The 24,289-nt window shown below is 45.7% G+C and overlaps 2 protein-coding genes across 4 annotated transcripts in view; both read left to right on the forward strand.

Annotated features, from left to right (window-relative positions):
• The first annotated feature begins 55 nt into the window (after positions 1–55).
• Positions 56–9,707, forward strand: ATP5F1A (ATP synthase F1 subunit alpha). The gene is made up of 12 exons (XM_081930882.1): positions 56–235; positions 3,044–3,122; positions 3,841–4,010; positions 4,408–4,581; positions 4,674–4,840; positions 5,374–5,522; positions 6,030–6,181; positions 6,287–6,511; positions 6,647–6,754; positions 7,638–7,782; positions 8,847–8,997; positions 9,393–9,707. Exons 1-12 carry the CDS (start codon positions 176–178, stop codon positions 9,472–9,474), a joined length of 1,662 nt encoding a protein of 553 aa, XP_081787008.1. The 5' UTR covers positions 56–175; the 3' UTR covers positions 9,475–9,707.
• Positions 9,708–14,916: 5,209 nt separating this feature from the next.
• PSTPIP2 (proline-serine-threonine phosphatase interacting protein 2) overlaps positions 14,917–24,289 on the forward strand; it is a 57,713-nt gene continuing 48,340 nt past the window's right edge. Inside the window, exon 1 of one of the 3 annotated variants that reach the window (XM_081929924.1) lies at positions 14,917–15,072. In XM_081929924.1, coding sequence (XP_081786050.1) covers positions 15,001–15,072 — 72 coding nt within the window. In that variant the 5' untranslated portion in view covers positions 14,917–15,000. Of the gene's footprint in view, positions 15,073–20,494; positions 20,822–24,289 lie in introns of those variants that run through there. The other 2 variants (XM_081929925.1, XM_081929926.1) reach the window with 2 other exon arrangements.

Raw genomic sequence — 24,289 nt, forward strand, 5'->3', positions numbered from 1 at the left:
AGGGGGCGTGGCCTTTTCCGGCAAAAAGGGGGCGGCGCTGCGTGGCGGCCATTTTGTCCGCGGGTCCCTGACGTGAGGCGGCTGCGGCGGCTGCAAGACAAGCAAGAAGAAGCGGCAGCGGCAGCAGCGGCGTCTCCTTCTCTCCCTTGGTTCTCCGCCGCCCTCTCCCGCCGCGATGCTGTCCGTGCGCGTAGCCGCCGCCCTCGCCCGCGCCCTGCCCCGGCAGGCTGGCCTGGTGAGAGAGAGACGCGAGAGCGGAAGGAGGGAGGGAGGGAGGTCGGTCCGTGTGAGGCGGCCGTCGGCGCCGCCATCTTGGGGCCCTGCGGGTGACATTGAGGAGGGGGGAGGCTCCGTGCTCTTGCGGGCCTCGCTCCATTGCGAGGCTGCCTCGCCCTCCTCTCGTGTCGCTGAGCTCCACGGCGGGATGGGGAGCGGGGTTGGGGGAGCTTCCCGTCCTCTCGCTTCCCTTCGCCCCTGGAGGCCTGGCAAGGTCACTGCGAAGGGAAACGGGTCCCTTTCAGCCGCTGCACGTTGGTGGGGGACAGAGAGCAAAGGCCCTGTGCCCGGTGGTTCTTCTTTTTAAATAAATCCATGTGGTTGTGATTTATTCTGTTTCTACGATGACTTAAAATGCGCAGCTGTACTAGGCATTGGAAAGCATGGGCGGTTGTCAGTTGTAATAAATAAATGGCGATAGTAATGGTTGTTCCTCCAAGATTACGCTGTTTCTTTTTTAAAGGTTGCAGGAGAGGCACTTTCACCCCTGAACTGCGAACATCTTGGGCAGAAATGCAGTTGGACTCATTTTCCCTCTGAGGGTGCTGAGCATGTTATCCAGTCCCCGTCACCTGCAATGCCTCCATTCAATTTCTTATTTTCAAAGCAATTCAGTTTCTGCATCTACAGTCGCCACAGAATGGTAGAGTTGGAGAAGACCCTGAGAGTCCTCTAGTTCAGCCCTCTGCAATGCGTGTTCAACTGGACCACGCACGGCAGATTAGAATATTGAGAAGTTTAAATGTCTTTAAAATGGAATTGAAAGCCTATAAAGACGGAACGCCAGGCAGACCTGCAGCTGCTGATCCTGCAGCGACCGGAACCCAGATGAGGACAGAGGGGGAAAGAGAGAGGAGAAGGCCCTCCGCACAAGGGGAAATCCTTATGGATACATGGGAGTGTGCATGAGCTCCTGGGTAGGAGAGAAGTGGCTGCTGTTGCAGGCATACTTGCCTCACCTTGCAAGATGACAGCGCTTGTGGTGGTGTCAGCACAGCATCGTCTTTTGGTATTTGTAACCTTGGTGACATCTAATAAGAGAATCCTTTGGCAATGCCTTTTTTATGAGCTGTATTTGCTCACCTTTTGCGTTTAATCAGGGATTGAGAAAACTGCTTTCCAGACAATTTGGGAACTAAAAAAAATAAGTTCAGGGGTTTTAAATGCAACCACTTGCTTGGGGTCTCCCCTGTAAATCTATGTGTCTTGAAAGCCTGTTAGTGGTGGAAAGTTCTAGAGTTCTTCCTCCTCTGTTTTGTAAGATAGGTGGTTTATAGCTTCTTTATTTTTATTACTTGTTATTTATTTAAAATTTACGTTGCCCTTCCTCAGCGGATCACAGAGCAGTTTACAGTAGAAAAACACTAATACATCATTCATTGTTGACAAATACTTCAGTGTAAATCTTCATTCATTCTAGCAATATACTTTAGGTTTCACAGCTGTGACTGCTGCTACATATTTGACAGTTTCATCAGTTCTTCACAGTCCTGTGTCTTCACATTTGCCATTATATTACAGAATTGATATATTTGTCCTTGTTATTCTTTTTGACCAATTAGTGTTGAGAGAGTTCATGTGCAATATTGCTTTTAGATTGAAGGTCATTCTTTAGAAAAGGCACCTCAAATAAAATTATTTCAGAATTCTCACATAGTACTTGAAAAGAGCTATAAATACTTGCATCCAATTTCACATGCAAGGCCTTACATGGGAGAGAGCTTTTTTAAAAAAACAACAACACCTGGACGTCTCTATCCAAGAGGGTGTCTGCGATTTTCCCAATTTTCAGTACAGTGTCTATGTAGGCATTTCTTTTGTCCTGTGAATAGGTTTGTGCAAGAGTGAATCTATGAAAGAAACTTTTCAGATGGCAGGGAGCTAGGCCCATTCTTTCTCCCAGGATTCTATAGAAGGGGAAATTTGGGCTGATTATTTCTCTTGCAATACTTTCCAGCCACTAATACTGAGTAGTCTGTACAAATTATTAAGATTTTGTATCTTCTTTCTCTGTGTTAATGGTGCCAAAACCTAACTTGTTAAAGTCACTTGCAGCAGTATTGAATCTAAAGCTACAATCTTGCGCATTTCTACCCAGGAGAAAGCCCCATTGGCTACAGTGGGTGTATAATCCCAAGTAAACCTGCATACTAGAAATGGACTGTACCGTATGTCTACCTGTTCCAGATACTGCGGTGATGGAGAACGTTTTAGAGACCGAGTGCCCAAACTGCAACCCAAACCCCACTTATTTATTGCAAAGTGCTAACACAGCAATTTCACCTGAATACTGAGGTTTCAGTTTAGAAAAAACAGCAACTCATACATGCTTGGAGCATGAGGAGCAGTTCGCATGATGCGCTTGGCTGGCTCTGCCTGACTCAGTAGAGGGGCGCAGAATGGAGCGGGAGCAGCTGGGCTGGGCAGAGATGTGGGTTATGTGAGAAATGTCCTCAGGCGCCTCCCTCTGGCTTTCTTGTGGCGATCTCTGTGCTGGGGTGATGGTGCGCATGCCCACAGAGAGGGCTCTGAGTGCCCCCTCTGGCACGCTTGCCATAGGTTCGCCACCATTGAGATACTGTATACCAGTAACATACCTTTATGGTTGAAATAATCAATAGCTGATATATAAGAGCTGATAACTGGAATTAAGTAAACCCTGCGGGGAGATGGAGTGAGGAGTAGCAAAAACGAGTGTGATTTCCTAAATGTCAAGAAAGTGATAATAAGTTGAACGTAAAAGTCAAAAGATTTTTCTTTATGCTAGGTTTCTCGGAATGCTCTGGGTGCATCATTTGTTGCAACAAGGAACCTCCATGCCTCCAAAACAAGTCAACAGAAAACAGGTGAGTAAAAAATAAATATTTGGAAACTCAACTTAGGTAATAAAAGTACGGTAGTGATCACTGTTAATTGCAGCTAAGCATTGATTTGGTGAAACATGTGGAACCAAAATAAATACATCCTTTTATGTAGTACTGTATAGCAATTACGTAACTGGTTACGCTTCTAAATGTTTTGGAATAGGGATATTAACTAAAGTTTTTATTGTCTGTTGGAGTTTTAAGAAATAGCGGCAGTTGGGCAAATAGAAGAGTACTTTGATTACCATTTAGCTTAATCTAACTCATGATTGTACAGAATCAAGAAATGAAACTGTTAAACATTTCATCCAGCTTGCCTAACACATGCAAGCTTCGTTGAGTAGCTGGTAGAAAGCTGAGTCAAATGTTCAAATACACCTTGAAAACCTTGTCTGAAGGGTATGATAAGTCCACCAAAGAAATATAAAATAATAAAAAAAATCTGCTTTTACAATTGTAGATCTGTTCTCTCTATATATGGTTTCTTGCATGCCATTGGCTAGATTAGAGATGGACATCTAAGCTTTCATAGACTAGATAGAGTCTTGTCACCACACCACACAAAAGGATGTGCTATACACAAGATTTAGACCTAACCCATCTTGTTTAATCCAGTCACTTTTGATGTAAGGCTAGCTAAGGTTCTACGAGTCTTCCAGTGGCACAAGAAATTTCATTGTCCTGACTTAAATTCTGCCAGGCACTGCTGAAGTATCCTCAATTCTTGAAGAGCGCATTCTGGGCGCTGACACCTCTGCTGAGCTTCAAGAAACTGGCCGTGTGCTTTCCATTGGTGATGGTATTGCCCGTGTGTATGGCCTCAGGAATGTTCAAGCAGAAGAAATGGTTGAGTTCTCTTCTGGGCTTAAGGTAGGTTTTGTTTTCATTGCATCTGTATTTGTATTAAGTGCCTGTGTAAAACTTGTGATTCTTGGTTTGAAGGTCTCTTCATACCCTTTGGTTACATTATGAAAGGTACCTAATTATGAGTAATGTTGGGACTGGAAATGTGGCTTAAAATCAAATTGTTACAAAGAGACTTTGCTCACTAAAGATATGACACCTACCACTATGATTATAGCTCTAACATAATGTGCTCATCCATAGCATATCCTATATGGAACTATCATCACTGTCTGATTCTGTTTTCAAACCTTATAGCTTGGTAGACTTCAGTTGGTCGTGGGAATCTGCCCTGCCAACACTTGACTGGAGTGTCTCATGAATGCATCTTTTCAATTCCTTCTTAAATTAACTTTCTTTCTAGGGTATGTCCTTGAACTTGGAGCCTGACAACGTTGGTGTTGTCGTATTTGGTAATGACAGGTTGATTAAGGAAGGGGACGTTGTGAAGAGAACAGGAGCCATTGTGGACGTCCCAGTTGGTGAAGAGTTGCTGGGACGTGTTGTAGACGCATTGGGAAATGCCATCGATGGAAAGGTTGGTGTGGCGACGATTTTTACTGCTTTTGCGTGTCGGTTATCAGTAGTGAGCAAATTTGGGGAAATGACAATGTTGTCTTCCTTTTAAAGGGTGCCATCGCTTCCAAGATTCGCAGGAGGGTTGGTCTGAAGGCACCTGGGATCATTCCTAGAATTTCCGTGCGAGAGCCCATGCAAACTGGCATCAAGGCCGTAGACAGCTTGGTCCCAATTGGTCGTGGTCAGCGTGAGCTGATTATTGGAGACAGGCAGACAGGGTAAGGAGCTAGTGTCTCGCCTAACTCAAACTGCTTTGTCCTAACTGCTGCTAAGTTTTCTGTGATGCAAAAGTGCCCTGGGAATTCAGAAAAGTGTCTTATTCTCAAAGCTCCCATTTTTTCAGAGATCCCTTTCATTGGTTGGTTGATTGGTTGGCCAAGGATCCCCTGTCTCAAATCTCCTGGGCTTTGTAGAAGGCTCTGGGGCATGTTTCTAAGGTGTATCCAGTTCAGGCAGTGCACTGACCCTACAACAAACTGCCAATGAATTCCTGATTATATTCAGCTCATTGTAAAACAAGATTCATATAGGCAGAGAAGCTTGTCTATGATTATTACGCTTGCACACAATTATGTTGTAAACTGTCCTGTAATCTTCAGATGAATAGTGGTATATAAATTTAATAAATAATAGTTATAATTTTCTCAATGAGGAACCTTGGGGTTCCCCAAAATGTAGCTTGAAATCCTTTGTAAAAGCTTTGGACAGGCTGTAGGAAATGATGCTAACCGACCTGCTATTCTCCTTGTAGGAAAACTTCAATTGCTATCGATACCATCATCAACCAAAAACGATTTAATGAGGGGACTGATGAAAAGAAGAAACTGTACTGTATTTATGTTGCAATTGGCCAGAAAAGATCCACTGTTGCTCAACTGGTGAAAAGGCTCACTGATGCAGGTATTTATGTATTTTGCACAAACTTCCTAGATGGAAGTGAAGTCTGTGGAAATGGATAACATAGATGTTTTTTGAACTGTCTTTATCTGTGTATGATTGATCTATAACCGTTTTATGTACACAGCTTAGATGTTCATGACAGCAGAATTTTTGTCAAGTTCCATGTCCCGTTATCTTGGTACTAAGCTCTGTTAGTTAAAGACCTGCTTTGCTTTCCTGAAACTGCAGCTTAATTTTATTTCTGTTAAATGCTAAATTTGCACAACTTACAGTGTGCCTGGGTAAGGACAAATAGGAGAAAACATTCCCCCTTAGATACAAAGAGAACTGACACACTTTTGTAAACTCTGCCATTTACTGTAGCAAAGTCCCCCACTTTGAAATACTGTGAGAAAGTGGTATGGTGTGATCGGGCAAAATTTAATAACTGAATGGCTGTTAGCCAATTTGTTTCCATTTAATTAGAAACTGATGCTGACAAAACTGTTTTAAACCATTTTTCCCCAGACGCCATGAAGTACACTATCGTGGTCTCTGCTACAGCCTCAGATGCCGCCCCCCTTCAGTATTTGGCTCCTTATTCTGGCTGCTCCATGGGCGAATACTTCAGAGACAATGGCAAACATGCTTTGATTATCTATGATGACTTATCCAAACAGGTTTGAATGTGCTATTGGCGTCTTAATTTGGGGGGGACAAACTTGGACCTTAAGAAGATTCTTGGAGCAGGTGAAACAGATGTAACATCTTTCTTGTATCAACAGGCTGTTGCCTACCGCCAGATGTCCCTGTTGCTGCGTCGTCCACCTGGCCGAGAGGCCTACCCCGGCGATGTATTCTACCTGCACTCTCGCCTTTTGGAAAGAGCAGCCAAAATGAACGATTCCTTTGGAGGTGGCTCTCTGACTGCCCTTCCTGTCATCGAGACTCAAGCTGGTGATGTGTCAGCCTACATTCCAACCAATGTAATCTCTATCACCGATGGGCAGGTAGGATCCCAAAGCACTTAATTGAGAATCCGCATACAGAATGGTTTGGGATGACCTGAAGTCCCTATTGGGCCTAATTGCATTTCTTTAGTCACATTAGTATCTGGCAAAATTATATATTGGTTTTCCCCACAGATCTTCTTGGAAACTGAGCTGTTCTACAAAGGTATCCGCCCAGCCATCAACGTTGGTCTGTCTGTGTCCCGTGTCGGTTCTGCTGCTCAGACAAGGGCTATGAAGCAGGTAAGTGTAAAATCTTAGGTATATTGACACTATGGCTTAGCTAAGCATTCAGTTTGTTGTGTTGGGATGCAGGATCACATCAGCAGTATCGTTCTGTTCTAGCATTTCATTAGCTCAATTAGAACTGTTGAATAAAAGAGGCTCACGTGGCAAGCTGGTGAGTATTCTCTGGTTAGCATACAGAAATGCATATTCCATGCTGCTGTCTCTGCAGGGATGGGTTTAGTAAAAGTTTAAGTGGAGGCCAGTTTAGCAAAAGCAAGGTTGGAAATTTCTTGAGCAATAGCATAATATGCCAGACCTTTTCTATATCAATTCTGCTTAGACCATTTTTGTCAAATTGTTGTACCTCCTGGTCTTGGCTCCTCTGACTTTGAGCAATGATTTCTGTAGGACAAGAGAGTACTCTTGAGTGACTTGCAATATATTGGCAATGATATCTGACTAATATCATTAATCTCACTGATTAACAATGACAGTAACAAAAAGCACTAAATTTAGCTGCTGTGGATGACAACTGCTGAAACGAATGACGACTTCTGTATCAAAACATTGTAAGCTTAGTTCTGGTACTGAGAAATGTTTGGTGGCAGCTTGTTCCTTAATTCTAAGCCTGTGTCAGGCCGCTGAGCTGCCATTTGTACCTAGCACCAATTGGTGGACCTTCGCATCCTAGTAAAAACACAGTTGTTTGCCCAGGCCTGAAGCCTGCCCATCCCTGACAATGCCATATTTAATCTAGATAGTTAACTGTGACCACTCCTAAATTGACATAGCAATTCTGATGGTCCAGGAGGTAGCTGAAGACACAGACTGGCAAGCGGAAAGTGTTCAGAATGATTTGCCTAGAAAAGGCAATAAGCCTGTCCCCTCCTTTCTCTAGGTGGCCGGAACCATGAAGCTGGAACTGGCTCAGTACCGTGAAGTAGCTGCTTTTGCCCAGTTTGGATCAGATCTGGATGCTGCTACTCAGCAGCTGCTCAATCGTGGTGTACGACTGACTGAACTGCTTAAACAAGGACAATACGGTAAGAATTCTGCATGACTCCTAGTTCTAACACACCCTTCACATGTCACACAAGGGTGAGGAATATTTTTCACCCCAAGGTCTGCTTTATTCCTTCTGGACAATCTTCTTTTTTTGGGGGGGGTGCTCTGGGCCAGACACAGAAGTGGGCCAGAGGCAAAATTATATTGTTTTCCTTTGTATCTTCTACACACATCCCTCTCTGTTGTCCAGTCAGGCAAACAAGAGGCATTATCAGAGTTCAAGTGCACATTCCAGCCATTCCAGCCAGGCAGAAAAATTCAAGGATTGTGAAAAGCAGGGTCTCTGAGGGGTGTAGCCTGGGGAGGAGATCCTGAGGGCCAGAGAGAGATGCTTGGAGGGTTGCGTTTGGCCCCTGGACCTGAAGTGCCCTACGCCTGATGTAAAAGTGAAGGTTTGCTAAATGACTCCTCAGTTTAGTTGAAATCTTGCTGAGCACAAATAAGTGTAGAAATAAAGCATGTGCCTGCTCACGTTCCAGTGTTTAGATTGAGGTAGTCTGAAACCTTTCCTGACTTTGCAGATCCTTGGGTCCCCTAGGGGAGGATATAACTTCTTTCTTCCTCGTTTTCTGAGCTCCTGTTAGGCCTAATGTTGTAGCATTGCCTAAATCCATCACTATCACTTCGGGTGATGCCAAACAGAGCTTATGTCTGGGCAAAATAGAGTAATTAATAAAACTGAATCAGTTTATTTGATCAAGGGAAAAGGCTTATTTGCTGAAGATGAAGGAGACGTTCCTTGTACATATGCATGTGTGGGAAGGGGGAAAGAGAAATGTGATTTTCCTGTGTCTGGCTGGGAATCTTGGCAGCCTTAAGATGTTTCCCTGCAGTTCCTCGAGGTCTCTGAGCAGAGAAGTATCTGCCTTGAGCAGTAGCTTGAACCTTTCTATTAAGGGGAGTGTGAAGTGTTCTTAACTTTCTGTACCAAATCCTGTTGCCCCTGTCTTAACTATACTTAGCATAGGCACATGTTTGCTGTGTTTTATGGCACACTAATGACTAAGTGGTCTAACCTAAGTTTGCACATTTCTCTCTCTAGTTCCCATGGCTATTGAGGAACAAGTTGCAGTTATCTATGCTGGGGTAAGAGGCCACCTGGACAAGCTGGAGCCCAGCAAGATCACCAAATTCGAGAGTGCTTTCCTTGCTCACGTTCTGAGCCAGCACCAGGCCCTCCTCTCCACAATCAGGTAAAGTAGGCTAGAAGATTTCAATACAACGTTCCACTTGCTTGTGAGGCAGTCATACATTTTTATGGAATGACTGTGGCTTTGAACAACTGAAAATTCTTACAGTTCTGAGCATTATTGTTAAAGAGCAGCAATGACTTTATAAAAACAGTTATAAGTTTCACTTTGAAGAGCTGCTTCGAGAAGCTGCCTTTCGATGGCGCACAGCACTGCATTTAATATTTAGGTTCATTTTAAAATATTGTTAAATATGGCAATTTATGGATAATGGTGGGGGTGGGGGAAAGAAAGCTGATGGCTGAAGAAGTTGCTGCAAAAGGGTCGAAGTGAAGGAGTAGTTGTTACACAGTCTGCTGTGGATGAGAGTTGAAATTTGGTTGGTTTTGCCTTGACAGGACTGATGGGAAGATCTCTGAACAAACTGAAGCCAAGCTGAAGGAAATAGTCACAAATTTCCTGGCAACATTTGAAGCATAAACTCTTTGACAGTTCTATACAAGGCATATTTTGTCACTGAACGGTGGTAGCACTCTGGTTCCATTTTTTACCAGAGGCTTAATAAAAGGTATGTGTGAGTTGAATGTACAGATATCATTGAGAATTAAAAGTTCCATGTAAAGAAGTCTTGTGGCCATAGTGCTCGCTGTGATAGTGACCTGCTGGCAACCGACATAGGTGTGTACATGGCAAATAAAATCTTGCAAACCATACTGATTTTTTGTTAGGGTAATACTTTTAAGACTCAGTGCAAACATTGCACACTGTCAAAACAAAACAAAAGCTTTATTCTAAAGGCCGTTTGCCCTTAAACACACATGTGGGAGAGTTGCTTTGCCTCTTTGCCGTACTGCTCAGACTTTTTAACCTAGGGGTTGATAATGTGGTTTGGGGTTAGGTGGTTGGAATAGTAGCATGGGAAGGTGGGTTTGGGTGGCTGCAAAATGGGCAGCAGAGTTTTAATCCATTGTACAAGCTGCTTGTACAGGCCAAACTGTAGCCCTACCCCATTCTAAAAGGGGTTTATTCAGGTGGCCAAAACCACAAGTTTCGAACAGCCTGTTTTTCCTTTCATTGTCCACACCACTAATCAGAGACAGTCCACCAACGAGGGAACCACCTTAGGTGACACATCAGCCTTCAAAAAGCACTTCACCTGCCGATACATTGCCAGAAAACTAGTCTCACCCCTATTAGAAATGTTTTGGCCTTGTAGAGAAAAAAAAAGTATTGGAAAGAAACACACACAGGCCACTTCTCTAAAACACATATTGGAAAGGTAGGTGCACAGACATCTCAACACAGCTATATTTTTTCCTATGTGTGTATTCAGGCCTATGTGCAAACAGGTTGGTGGCATCTACTGCACCTTGAAACTTTGCTTCTGGCTTCACCCCTCAATGAGACATCACATCCAACTCTTTCTGGCATGTTTTCAAGCACCTAAAACTGCCCTTAGCTGGAGGGTGGGGGAGAGACGTGGTTTTCCAGTTTGCACATTTAGGATTACATGGCTTGTTTGACTGGGAGGTGCTTTTCCTTTGACTCCAGAACAGAGTTTCGCAAACTTTGGCCTCCAGCTGTTTTTGGGCTACAATTTCCATCACCCCTAGCCAGCAGAACCAGTACATTAAATGTATGGACCAGTAGAGGGCAGCACATGTACAGAAAATAAACCCTAGGGCACTGTGCAATAAAATACATGAAAGCATTGTGTTACATGAACATGCCTGTTGCTTTGGCTGTGTTCATTTGAAACCATTTGCCCAGCTTCCCAAGCTGCTGTCCTTCTCCACTGCCTTGTAGTTCATAGTACCCAGCCCTTTCCTAGAACTTAGATAATATACTCTCTCTGAACCTGTTTCCTCATTCACCACCACCTCTTTCCAGTCTTTACCATTCCTTAGGTAAAGGTAAAGGTACCCCTGCCTGTACGGGCCAGTCATGTCCGACTCTAGGGTTGCGCGCTCATCTCGCTCAAGAGGCTGGGACCCAGCGCTGTCCGGAGACACTTCCGGGTCACATGACCAGTGTGACTAAGCGGCATCTGGCGAGCCAGCACCTTCCTGCTATAAAGCGGTACCTATTTATCTACTTGCACTTAGGGGTGCTTTCAAACTGCTAGGTGGGCAGGAGCTGGGACCGAACGACGGGAGCTCACCCCGTCGTGGGGATTCGAACTGCCGACCTTGCGATCAGCAAGTCCTAGGCACTGAGGTTTTACCCACAGCGCCACCCGCGTCCCTTAACACCCCACAATTCAACCTGTTTCCTATATTGACTTTACCCAACCAGATACATTCTAGGTATTTGGGGCTAAGACTCCCGTCAATCCTAGGTACTGTAGCTAATGGTCAGGAATTGTGGTAATTACAAAGTTCAAAACTGGCGAGCCCTAGGCAGGGGAAGGCCATGACTCTGGACCTGTGAGCTTCCTGACCATAAATGATTGCCATACTTACTCTAGATCTTGCTTAGCCTCCCTGCCTTTTCATTTCAGGGAATGTGCTGCTATGGGAACTAATAAGGCAGTGATGGGCAACCTGTTGTCATCCTAGTGCTGCTGGACCCCCAACTCCCATCAACCCCAGCCGGCATAGGATAATGGGAATTGCAGTTCACCCATGTGTCCAGGGCCACAGGTTCCCCACACTTGTTCTAAGGCAGCAGTCTCCCCTACTCCCCAACAGCATGACCAGAGGAGTTTGGAATCTCCCATGCAACAGCCCTCTGCCAGCACAGTGGTACCTCGGGTTACATACGCTTCAGGTTACAGACTCCGCTAACCCAGAAATAGTACCTCGGGTTAAGAACTTTGCTTCAGGATGAGAACGGAAATCATGCTCCGGTGGTGCAGCGGCAGCAGGAGGCACCATTAACTAAAGTGGTGCTTCAGGTTAAGAACAGTTTCAGGTTAAGTACAGACCTCTGGTACCGTATTTTTCACTCTATAAGACACACCAGACTACAAGATGCACCTAGTTTTTGGAGGAAGAAAACAAAAAAAAATTCTGAATCTCAGAAGCCAGAACAGCAAGAGGGATCGCTATGCAGTGAAAGCAGCAATCCCTCTTGCTGTTCTGGCTTCTGGGATAGCTGCGCAGCTTGCATTCGCTCCATAAGACGCACACACATTTCCCCTTACATTTTAGGAGGGAAAAAGTGAGTCTTATAGAGCAAAAAATACGATACTTAACCCAAGTTACCACTGTAATGTGCAAATGAGGCCTTAGAGCAATGGTGACCAGACTTTCTCCCCACCCCATGGACCACTTGAAAATTGCTAAGTGTCTTTACAGACCACCTAGTGATTTTTCTGTCCTAGTCATTGCTGGACGATTTGTAATGGTATTTTATTGTGCTAGAATTCCGTACCGTTCAATATCAAATGCAATATAAGAAATAAAAGAAGCAATACAGTTACAATTTTGGGTGATTTAAGGTGATGGATATTCCCTCTCAACTCACAAATCCAATGACATACTGCAGACCAGGTGAATGAAGCCTGTGAGCCGTGTTTTGGGAACCCCTTCCTAGAGATTAAATCCACACCTCTCAGCATGGTGTATTGGGTATGTGAGAGTGAAATAATGGCTTTAAGGTCTACAGTTTGAGCAACTTTGGAGATGATCAAGAGGCACAAGATTAGAGGAGTCACACATGGAAAAGCCCCAGAGTTCATCCACCCTGCAAAGAAACCTGACACGTACATTCCATTTCCCAGCAGTCAAAGTTTCCTTCCTAGCCCATGGCTTTTTCCTCTTCCTTCAAAAGTCACGTATGTGATGGAAGGCCAGTGCTCCATCTTGTTCACCTGTGCTGTGGCTTGCACAACCAGAGCACACATTTCCAGCTCCCTTTTTGAAACCCCTGACTTTAATACATTGTAATATATTTTAGGCCAACACTGAGGGTTCAGATCGCAGATACATGATTGACCCAAAGGGTCACCCACTAACCCTTGGATCTTGTTGGAAGAGGGGGGTACGTATCCCCCATAATAAACACATGGGGCCAAATAAAACATTTCATTGTACACTGGTACCTTGGTTTACAAACAACCCATTCCGGAAGTCCGTTCTTAAACTGAAACCATCCTTAAACCGAGGTGCGCTTTCCCTAATGAGGCCTCCCGCCGCTGGTGCCCTTCCACCATTCTGATTCTGTTCTTATACCAAGGTAAAGTACTCAAACCAGGACACTATTTCCTGTTTTGCGGAGTTTGTAAACCGAATCATTCTTAAACCGGACTTCTTAAACCAATGAACCACTACTGTGGAGTTGTTCCTGGTATTAAGAAAAATAACTGCTTTGCCATGCTATGGGGTGTTAGTGGTACCTCTGGTGGAGGACATGATGTGCTCCTTCTGGGGTAGTTTGTCCATCTTTGGTCCCTACCATGCACTCAGCTCTCACCTGTGACTTCTAGACCCCCCAGGAATAGCTCTGACTAGCTGGCTAAACCAGGTGAGGGTAGCCGATGGGTCTTAAATCCTCGGTGAGTTAGGAACTTCACCTGCATGTGAAGACAGGCTCTGGTGGATTGAGCAGACGAGACCAATAATGGGTCCAACAGTTAAGAAGGCGGTTTCTGCACGTGCTGTAGTGAGGGGCACATGGGACTCGTCAACTTGGGAAGGTAGCTCACCTAGGAGAAGGAAAATTCTGGTCCTAAACCAGTGCTGTACCTACGGGGGGCTAGCGGGGTTTTTTTTGCCCCTGACGGAGCCTCCAGAGGAGCACCGTTAACACTCCTAACTGTTGCGATGTGTACAAGGGAACGGGGACAATTGGCAGACCCCTAGCCAGCTCCAGCCCACCAGCCGGTCGAACTCCAGCCCTCAGTTCTGCATCAAAAAATGTGACTCAGAGCTTCAGAAGCTGAGCACGCAAGCCAGCAGAAATAACAAAACTCTTTGCGACAGAAGGGTGGACAGAGGCATATGTCAAGCATATTTACAAGCAGTTTATTCAGCATAGATCAGGACAAAGAAAACATGTCTGCTCTCTTTCATGTCCAAGATCAAGAAGCTTAAGGCAAAAGCTATACACAAACGGAAGTTCCCAGCAAGCTGTGCTGGAATGTAAACAGACATGTGACATACAACAGTTCCACACATTTGTTTAGGTGGAACGGAACATCAATATCCTAACACCAACCTCTGTGTGTGTGTACTCAAATGAGCATGGGTTTGTGTGTGCCAAACTGGGTCTTTGACCTGGGTGAAAGAAAGCCTAGTTTCGCCCCTGCTAAACCTCCGCTGCCTTGTGGAATATCTTTGGAAGAAGAAAAGGCTAAGCAGTAAACCCTATGCAGATTTGGAGTTGAGTCCCTAAAACAGTTGTATGGTGCCTTGTTCTTTTCCTTCTGGCAGCTCCTGGGGCCAAGCTGGTGCTAAAAGTCTTCTGCTTTCCTTTGGACCACATCAGCGTGGCCAAGAGGGGGATCTTCTCATCTGGATAACCCACTGCCCAGGCTTGTGTCCCAGGGACGTGTGTGCTACTGTGGTTTAAACAGGTCTAATCTTGGCCTTGAAGCGAGATTAACGCCACACCCCATAGTTCTTTGACTGGACTAAACCGTCCAGGGGTCCTTTACCTTTTTTTAACCCAGGGAGGTCACTTTGATGCTGTTAAACCAACAGTTTGTCTTCACCCCTGGAGGCACACTCCATTGTCTCTCCAAGCAGAGAGATATCAACCACCACCATGGTATTTTGTGTGTTCATCCCCATGTTGCACGTGGATTTAGGGATGTCACTAATCCAATAATTGTGCAGCTTACTGGAGACACTTTCCAGGAAAGTATGCCTTCCTGCTGGTGTTTTCCCCACCTCCATAGTCTTGCTCCATAGACTTCCTTGCTGTAATATGATGCTTGCGGCTGAATCCTCCCAGAACACCCAGTTTCATTCAGGTCTGTCCCTTACACTCAGTCGCACATTACAGCAAGGGAGCCTTCTTGGGTGCAGGAGAGAAGGAAAGGAAAAGAGGACAGAAAGGCTCATGGATTTAATCTGGAATACTTTTTCTACAGTGGAAAGAACGCTCTTCAAAGAAACATCTCTACCAAAGGAGGTAAGAAAGCAATGGTTGGAGAAGAACAGGAAGCACAGGTGATTTTGGAAGAAGTATTAAATCTTTGTTGTGAGTTCTGGCTTAGAGGTCTTTTGGGTTATCTTGGACATTTTCAAGGGACTGGGCAAAAGCATTTCAATCTAGTGACAAGCACATCCTTTGCAGGCAGACAACCGCCCAGATTTAATCCCTGGCTCAGGCAAGTGAAAGATCAGGCAGCAGGTAGAGAACGTAGCTTGAGGCTGGATCTAACATGTATAAGAATGGGGTGGTATACTCCTGATTCAGGGTAGAATGAACAGTTCCTTTTTTTGTAAATGCTTTTTATTGGTGTTTCATTTAATACAAACAAAATACAGTAAAATTCAACAGTCATTTACCCACATTCTCTCCCCACACTCTGCTGAACATCAACTTCCCTCCCTTCAACAGGTTTTCTTATGTCAGTTACTTTTCCACAGTTTCTTATTGTATCCAATCCTGTCTACGTTGTAAGAATTCTTTCAGAGTCTTGCCAGAGTCTTCAAATTTCTACAGCTATTATTTATGTACAGTACAGTGGTACCTCGGGTTAAGTACTTAATTTGTTGCGGAGGTCCATTCTTAACCTGAAACTGTTCTTAACCTGAAGCACCACTTTAGCTAATGGGGCCTCCTGCTGCTGCCGCACCGCCGGAGCACGATTTCTGTTCTCATCCTGAAGCAAAGTTCTTAACCTGAGGTACTATTTCTGGGTTAGCGGAGTCTATAATCTGAAGCGTATGTAAACTGAGGTACCACTGTACTCCATAAATTTACTCCAATCTTTTTGGAATTTTGTTTCCTCCTGATTTTGGATTGTACAGGTCAGTTTTGCTAGTTCCACATAATCAACCATCTTCGTCTGCCACTCCTACTTTCCTGCCACAAAGTTCTGGTAGAATGAACAGTTCCAGTGCAGTTGCGGATCAAATTTACGAATGCCGAAAAAGATAAAATAGAGTAGAGACAGCAGGGAGAGCAAATTGCTTCTCCCAAATGGCTAGTTTTTCTGCTTCTAGTTCTTCTTACTCAACGGACCAATAAAAACAATCTCTTCCCTTGAAGTTTGATTTGTACAGTCAATTCTGCTATCTCATAATGTTAAATATCCAATCTGGGCTGCTGTGAGATGCTGCCGGCCAGAGCAATCCAGTAGTCTGTGTCTTCCTAAATTAGCTTCATGTTAGCCTGTTGTGATTGTCTAGGGGTGCTTTCAGACTGTCGCTGGTTTAGGGTAGGATTGGGCCTTTTGCAACAAGGAACATCCTGACTCATAGTTCAGTCTCTTAGACACTGGTATGTAAGCAGCTTTCTGACCTTTATTTGCCCCCTGTTCACACATGCATACACACACGAAGTAGGAGTAAAGCACAGCTTGCAGGCTGTTCGCCACCAAACCCCTTAGTCGCTTACAGCCATGTGAAATCTGCCTCCCTGCCCTTAGCTAGCAAAATATTAGTGGCCTGATCAGGGACAAGATTACCTGGGGGTAGCTGTGTGGTGGGTCATGGGAACTTGCCTTAACACCCTTGTACAGTGGTACCTCGGGTTACATATGCTTCAGGTTACATACGCTTCAGGTTGAAAACTCCGCTAACCCAGAAATAGTACCTCGGGTTAAGAACTTTGCTTCAGGATGAGAACAGAAATCGTGCTCTGGCGGCGCGGCGGCAGCGGGAGGCCACATTAGCTAAAGTGGTGCTTTGGGCTAAGAACAGTTTCAGGTTAAGAACGGACCTCCAGAACGGATTAAGTTTGTAACCAGAGGTACCACTGTACTACAGGGATGCGGGTGGCACTGTGGGTTAAAACACAGAGCCTAGGACTTACCAATCAGAAGGTTGGAGGTTCGAATCCCCGCGACGGGGTGAGCTCCCGTTGCTCGGTCCCTGCTCCTGCCAACCTAGCAGTTCAAAAGCACATCAAAGTGCAAGTAGATAAATAGGAACTGCTTTATAGCGGGAAGGTAAACGGCGTTTCCGTGCGCTGCTCTGGTTCGCCAGAAGCGGCTTAGTCATGCTGGCCACATGACCCAGAAGCTGTATGCCAGCTCCCTCGGCCAATAAAGCGAGATGAGCGCTGCAACCCCAGAGTCGGCCACGACTGGACCTAATGGTCAGGGGTCCCTTTACCTTTACCTTACCACTGTACTTCAGCTTTCTGCAGACAACTTCTGATGCAAAAGGACAGCACTTACTACAGAACCCTCTTTGGCTTCTGCGCTGGCAATGTGGCAAAGTAAAGTGCCCATCCCTCGTGGAAGGACGGATTATTCTTGAGGGCTTCTAGTTGCTGACCCCTCTTTGGAAGCATTCCTCCTGAGGTTGAGTTGTTGGCAACAGAGAGGATGTGTTTGTGGGCTTGGGACTTCCTCCTGTATGCATTCTTACTGTCATAACCTGGAAACAAACTAGGCGATTGTCCTGTCCGACCTTCCTCATTGTTCAGCTGTATTTTTAGTAACTCTTGTCAGGCTGGGCAAACCGGGAAAACAGGTGGAGTCTTCATTCTGTGCCAACAGCATCTGACACGTTGTGGATTGCGATGCCTCTCGTTGCAAACTTTGCATAAGAAATGCTCCTGTAATTTCCATGTTCCAGTGGTGGGTGGTTTACCGGGGCTTGCAAATACAGCCTTTAATCATTTTATCTGCTGTCAGCTTGTGGTGCTTTGAACAGTTGTTTTATCCTTTTTAAATATATATATATATATAACAATATATCAATTGTAAGAAACCATTCTTCCTTCAGAGCACAGCACCTCTTCTTCCCACAGTCTACTGCGTCTGAAAGTGTTTTGTGTGTAACAAGCAACTTGAAAACTGGAGTTAATTAGCGCCTGCAAATGTTCCCTGATCTCGCCAACACTCCAGCTGATCCTCCCCAACTCACCTCTGCTCCTAAATGAAGCTTCTGTTGCTAAGCACAGGGTTGCCATCTTTTTGTCTGACAGGGGTCCTCTATCTGTGCAGCACATCAGTGGCGTAGCGTGGGTTATCAGCACCCGGGGCAAGGCAAGTAATTTGCGCCCCCTAACCCGTGGATTTGCGCCCCCTAACCCGTGGATTTCCCTAACCCTCAGATGTTGCGCCCGGTGCGGCCGGCCCCCCCTGCACCCCCCACGCTACGCCACTGCAGCACATGGAAAATTCAACAGATGCAGCCTTTTCCTGGGCAACAGTCAGTAAGCGAGAGCTCCACCTGTTGAATGTCTGCCACCTATCAATCAGAACTACACCAGAAAGACCACAATCTTAACAGTCCCACCCTAACCATGTTGAGTCTAAACAACCTTTGCATTCAAGGAAATAGTGCCTTTAGGAGCTGTAGTAAACAATGCTTAGGTAAAGGTAAAGGTACCCCTGCCCGTACGGGCCAGTCTTGCCAGACTCTGGGGTTGTGCACCCATCTCACTCAAGAGGCCAGGGGCCAGCGCTGTCCGAAGACACTTCCGGGTCACGTGGCCAGCGTGACATCGCTGCTCTGGCGAGCCAGAGCTGCACACGGAAACGCCGTTTACCTTCCCGCTAGAAAGCGGTCCCTATTTATCTACTTGCACCCGGAGGTGCTTTCGAACTGCTAGGTTGGCAGGCGCTGGGACCGAACAACGGGAGCGCACCCCGCCGCGGGGATTCGAACCGCCGACCATGCGATCGGCAAGTCCTAGGCACTGAGGCTTTAACCCACAGCGCCACCTGCGTCCCTAAACAATGCTTATTTGGAAGTAAATCAGAGTTCAATGTGGCTTACTTGCAAGTAAATGTGTGCAGGAGTGCTGCCTTGCCATTACTCCAAATGAATTTCCATTTCCATTACTCCCAAGAGTGTGCCTAAGGATTGCAACTGTACGGCCCAATGCTATATGTATTACTCTCAGGGCAAATACCACATAATACATTTAAGGCTTCTACTAACAAATTATGGGAATTGTAGTTTGTTAAAGTCGCTGGGAACTCTTTCTCTCTTAGGGGTAAACTACAGTTCTAACCTGGGACGCGGGTGGCGCTGGGGGTTAAACCACAGAGCCTAGGGCTTGCTGATCAGAAGGTCGGCGTTCAAATCCCCGCGATGGGGTGAGCTCCCGTTTCTCGGTCCCTGCTCCTGCCAACCTAGCAGTTCGAAAGCACGCCAGTGCAAGTAGATAAATAGGTACCACTCCGGCAGGAAGGTAAACGGCGTTTCCGTGTGCTGCTCTGGTTCGCCAGAAGCAGCTTAGTCATGCTGGCCACCTGACTGTACGCCGGCTCCCTCGGCCAATAAAGCAAGATGAGCACCGCAACCCCAGAGCTGTCTGCGATTGGACCTAACAGTCAGGGGTCCCTTTACCTTTACCTTACAGTTCTAACCACAACCTTATATCTATATAATCCAAACCTGCTTTCTTGGTAGTAAAGCCCACTGAAATCAATGGGGGTTAATGTCTGAGTAAACATGGTAAAGATTTGCATCAAAGATTTTGCAGCAAAACAAGAAACTTCTGTGATACATTAAAAGATTAACAAATTATGCTATAAACTTTTATGGACTATAGTCCACGTCATCAGACTTATAAAGTGTTGCTCTGAGTTACAAATATGCATAGTATATATTTATTGGGACCTGTTGCTGTAAATTTGTTAAAGTTACTGGGAAGTATAGTTCTTTGAGGGGTGAACTACAGTTCCCAAGGTTCTTGGGGTGGGTGTTTTAAATGTATCGTGAGTATGCAGCTTTATTTTGGACCTCTTTAACCTGACTTGTGAAATTTAAGATCATGTACACGATTGCTGGGAACCAGCCTCCCCCCCCCCCCAATTAAAACATTGTGTTTTAATTGTAACCTGCCCTGGGACCTTCAGGTGAAGGCTGGGCAAAATAAAATAATAACTATAATTATTATTAACACCCCATTAAATTCAGTCATTTTTGAGTAACCACATATAAAAGGATGACACTCTCTGTGCTTTGGAGTACCGTAGTCCTCAGATTACCCCTCCCCCAAGTCAAGGAAAAGCCTCAAACTCCATTTTTTTTACAATTTGTGCAAAAAAGAGGAAATTTGAGCATGCATTTCTTAGCCCTCTATGAGAAGCTACACACAGAGAGAAATCCTTCTACACAACTTTTTTAATTTTTTAATTTCATTTTTTTGCATTTTTCAACAGTGTTATTTGCATTTAAAACATTTCCAACTTTTTGCACATCTGGGATTACTTGAATACCCGGACTTCCCCCCTCCCTCAGTTTCCAATATTTATCCGTTCTTTTTACTGCATCCAATTACATTTTTTCAAATTCACTTTTAATATTAACCTTGTCAATGTTATAAGTGTTATAGCAATCCTGCTGACGTCTTTAAACGTTCACAGCGATCTTGAAGGTGCTCTATGAATTTTCCCCACCTTCTGCACAACTTTTTAAAGGCATTTTGCTAGCGGGCACCAACTCCATCTCAGGGGCCTAACCATCTCCAGCCCTTCCCCTTTTGTCCAATTCAGAGGGGAAGAATGGGTTCCTTTTTTCTTTTCTTTTTTGCGCGTGCACCGGCTTTAAGACCCAGCAGAAAAGGGAAGCAGGGAAGGGAGTGGGGGGGAGTGAGAAGGCACGGAGAATTGAGGAACTTGCGTGGAGCAGCTCGGCCGGGCAGCAACAGCAGCCTGGGCACTTTTTGCGCACCTGGCACAGAAGAGGTGGGGATCTAACCTGTTGCAGCCGCCATGCGGGAGACTCTTTTCAAGGACAACTTCTGGGTGAGAGGGGAGAAAGCGTGGGAGCGTGTCCGGTCTCTGGAAGGAAAAGTTAGACACCCACCCCTCTCCTTTAAAGGCTTAGTTATAAGGGGTTGGGGAGAGGGGGCGTTTGGATACCTGCAGCAAAGCTGCACAGATGCAGTGCGCAGACCCTGCGCCTCTAAGGGCGAATCTCTCTCCAGGTGCGCGCGTCCTCCTGGCGATGCAGCTGTTTGTGTGTCTGTGTGCGGCGGTGGAGGGGAAGCGCAGCTGGCGCAATTGCTCCCTCTGGGCAGCTCTTAAAGGCGCAAGGGCTGTTTGGGAGACTCAAAAGGCGAGTCGAGATCCTACCTAGAGGCTGGTTTTAGCCCTGTGTGGCGCCTCGAGCGAAGCGTCTTGCCCCAGACAGTGGCGTAGCGTGGGTTGTCAGCACCCGGGGCAAGGCAAGTAATTTGCGCCCCCTAACCCGGTAGGGGCAGAGAGCTGCGAGTGCGAGCGCAACCCCCCCCCCAGATGTTGCGCCCGGCCCCCCTGCACCCCCCACGCTACGCCACTGGTCCCAGCTGGAAGGTTGTAAGCAATTATCGCGGCTTAAAAGTTTTATTTTGTGCAGGTGAGAGCTAAGGAAATGGACCTTGGTCCCAGAAACGCGTGCCACAGCGAATTTGTGCTGAGCTTTAGGGTGTTGCATAGATACATAGTGTCACAGAATTGGGTGGGACCCTGAGGGTCGTCTAGACCTATCCCCTGAAATGTGTGAATTTGCCCCCTGCGAGGATCAAACCTGCAACCTTGGCATTATCGCACCTGTGCGTTGGTTGTGTGTTTGGTCTGTGCAGGGTCTGGATTGAGCAGCGGCTGTTTCTGGCTGCAGCTGGTCCCTCCCTGTCCTTAAATGCTCTGCTTTCCTTCTGAGTCTCTTCCTTTTTCTGCCTGCCTCTTCCTGCTCATTCTCCAGGCTCTCAACAGAGAGGTGTGCCAGTCCAGATGCTGATCCTGTTCTCACAGTGGGAAGCCTGCATGGCAGACCTCAGTGCAACAGCATTCACGATTCCTGGCAACTAATAATATTTTTTATTAAGGATTTTCTTGTTTTGCAGAAGTGTAGTGCCTCGTGTACTTTTTTCTTCTTCTTCCATGTAACGTTTTTACAAATCCGTTCCATTTGTTGAGGCATTAGGGGAGGCACAATGCCTTTGGAGCAAGAGGCGGAACTTAGCCATTTTTAGCCTTCTCCTCCATGAATTTGCCTAACCATCCACTGTTGGTGGCCACTGTTGCCTCTTGAGAGATAGCTTGGGAGCCATCGTGGTGTAGTGGTTAAGAGCGGTAGACTGGTAATCTGGTGAACCGGGTTCGATTCCCCGCTCCTCCACATGCAGCTACTGGGTGACCTTGGGCTAGTCACACTTCTCTGAAGTCTCTCAGCCTCACTCACCTCACAAGAGTGTTTGTTGTGGGGGAGGAAGGAAAAAGGAGATTGTTAGCTGCTTTGAGACTCTTTAAGGGGAGTGAAAGGGATGTCCACAGAGCCTAGGACTTGCTGATCAGAAGGTCGGCGGTTCAAATCCCCGCGACGGGGTGAGCTCTCGTTGCTCCTGCCAACCTAGCAGTTCGAAAGCACATCAAAGTGCAAGTAGATGAATAGGTACCGCTCTGGCGGGAAGGTAAATGGCGTTTCCGTGTGCTGCTCTGGTTTGCCAGAAGCGGCTTAGTCATGCTGGCCACATGACCCGGAAGCTGTACGCCAGCTCCCTTGGCCTATACAGGAGTGAAAGGAGAGTGAAAGGCAGCATATCAAGTCCAAACTCTTCTCTTCTTCTTGAGGGATTGAATTCCATGGTTTATTTAACTGTGTGCTGGGTGCAAAACGTCCTCTGGTCTGCCCTTGATCTTCCGACATTCAACATCTTTGGATTTCTATGAGTTCCTCAGTTATGCAAGAGGGAGGAAAGCTATTCTCCATTCTGTTGCATGGGACCGTTCCCAAGTTCTAAAGTTATAGAGAGTGAGAAAAAAACGTATCTACTTTCTTCACACCATTCATAATTTTATAGACTCCTCTCGTGTCTCCCCTGCTTTTTGCTCAGCTTTTTAAAAACTAGCAAGTCCCAGATGTTGTAATCCTTCCTCAGAGCGGAGTTGCTCCAGTCCCTTCTTGATCATTTCGGTTGCTGATTTTGGAATCTTTTTAAGCTCTACCATATCCATTTCGAGGCACAGTGGCCAGAACTGTGGTTATATCTTAGATTTGCATTTTATGTTCCTGCCCATTCCTAATTATTCATAAAAAGGAGTTTTCTTATCTACAGCTGCTGCACACTGGCTTGGCACTTTATTTAAGATACCTGCTATGACCCCAAGGTCTCTTTTCTGGTCAGCCACTGCTATTTAAGAGATTGCTAGCATATATATCAAGTTAGAGGTGTTTTTCTTCTTCTCCCTAGTGTGCATCAGTTTACACTTGCTTACGCTGAATTTCATTTGCTATTTTAAAGCCCTTTCAGCCAGTTTTGAGAAATTCTTAGTGGAGCTTTTCACATTCCCTTCGTTCAGAATACCAGGATTTCGCCTTGGCTCATCAGTTGTTGTAATGGTCATGAGCATGTGCAGAGTGCTTCCCTTGCACTGTCGAATTGTCCACAGATAGGCCAAAAGTTTCTGTGATTAGTAATGAAGAGCCTCTCAGGTCACGCAAGCTGGAATAGCAGTATATATCTTTTTTTAAAAATTAGTCAGTGCCAACCTCCTTCTCTGACTTGTAACTATTATCTTATCTGATAAATGCATTTCTGGAATGCAATAAATTTATGCAGTGAATACTGGCATTTTCCTTCTAGCAATCCTAATAGGAACAATTCTGTTCCGATTCTGTTCCATTTGCTTTAGAATCTTATTTCTCTCCCGCTCTCTAAACTGGTGTACCATAGTGGCAAACAGTCTAATCCCAACCAAACAGCCGTTTGGTAGATCCTAAGTTATTGTCTAACTGGATTTTGGAGGGTTTTCTCTCTCTCTTCCTTATGAACTGATAATAATAAAAAATAATAATTTATTATTTGTACCCTGCCCATCTGGCTGGGTTTCCCCAGCCACTCAGGGCAGCTTCTAACAAAGATTAAAAATACATTAAAATGTCAAACATTAAAAACTTCCCTGAACAGGGCTGCCTTCAGATGTCTTCTAAATATCAGGTGTCTTTGACATCTAGTGGAAGGGTGTTCCACAGGGCAGGTGCCACCACCAAGAAGGCCCTCTGCCTGGTTCCCTGTAGCTTTGCTTCTCGCAGGGAGGGAACCGCCAGAAGGCCCTCGGCGCTGGACCTCAGTGTCCGGGCTGAACGATGGGGGTGGAGATGCACCTTTAGGTATACTCAACCACTTTCAGAATCGTAGCTCTGTGATGGGAACGGGGTGGTCTTCAAACAACTCTCAGCAGCCCAAACAAACCACAGTTTCCAGGATTTTTGGGGAGGAAGTCATGACCATT

Source organism: Podarcis melisellensis (genome assembly GCF_964234715.1).
Source record: "Podarcis melisellensis genome assembly, chromosome: 11".
NCBI classification, from domain to species: Eukaryota; Metazoa; Chordata; class Lepidosauria; order Squamata; family Lacertidae; genus Podarcis; species Podarcis melisellensis.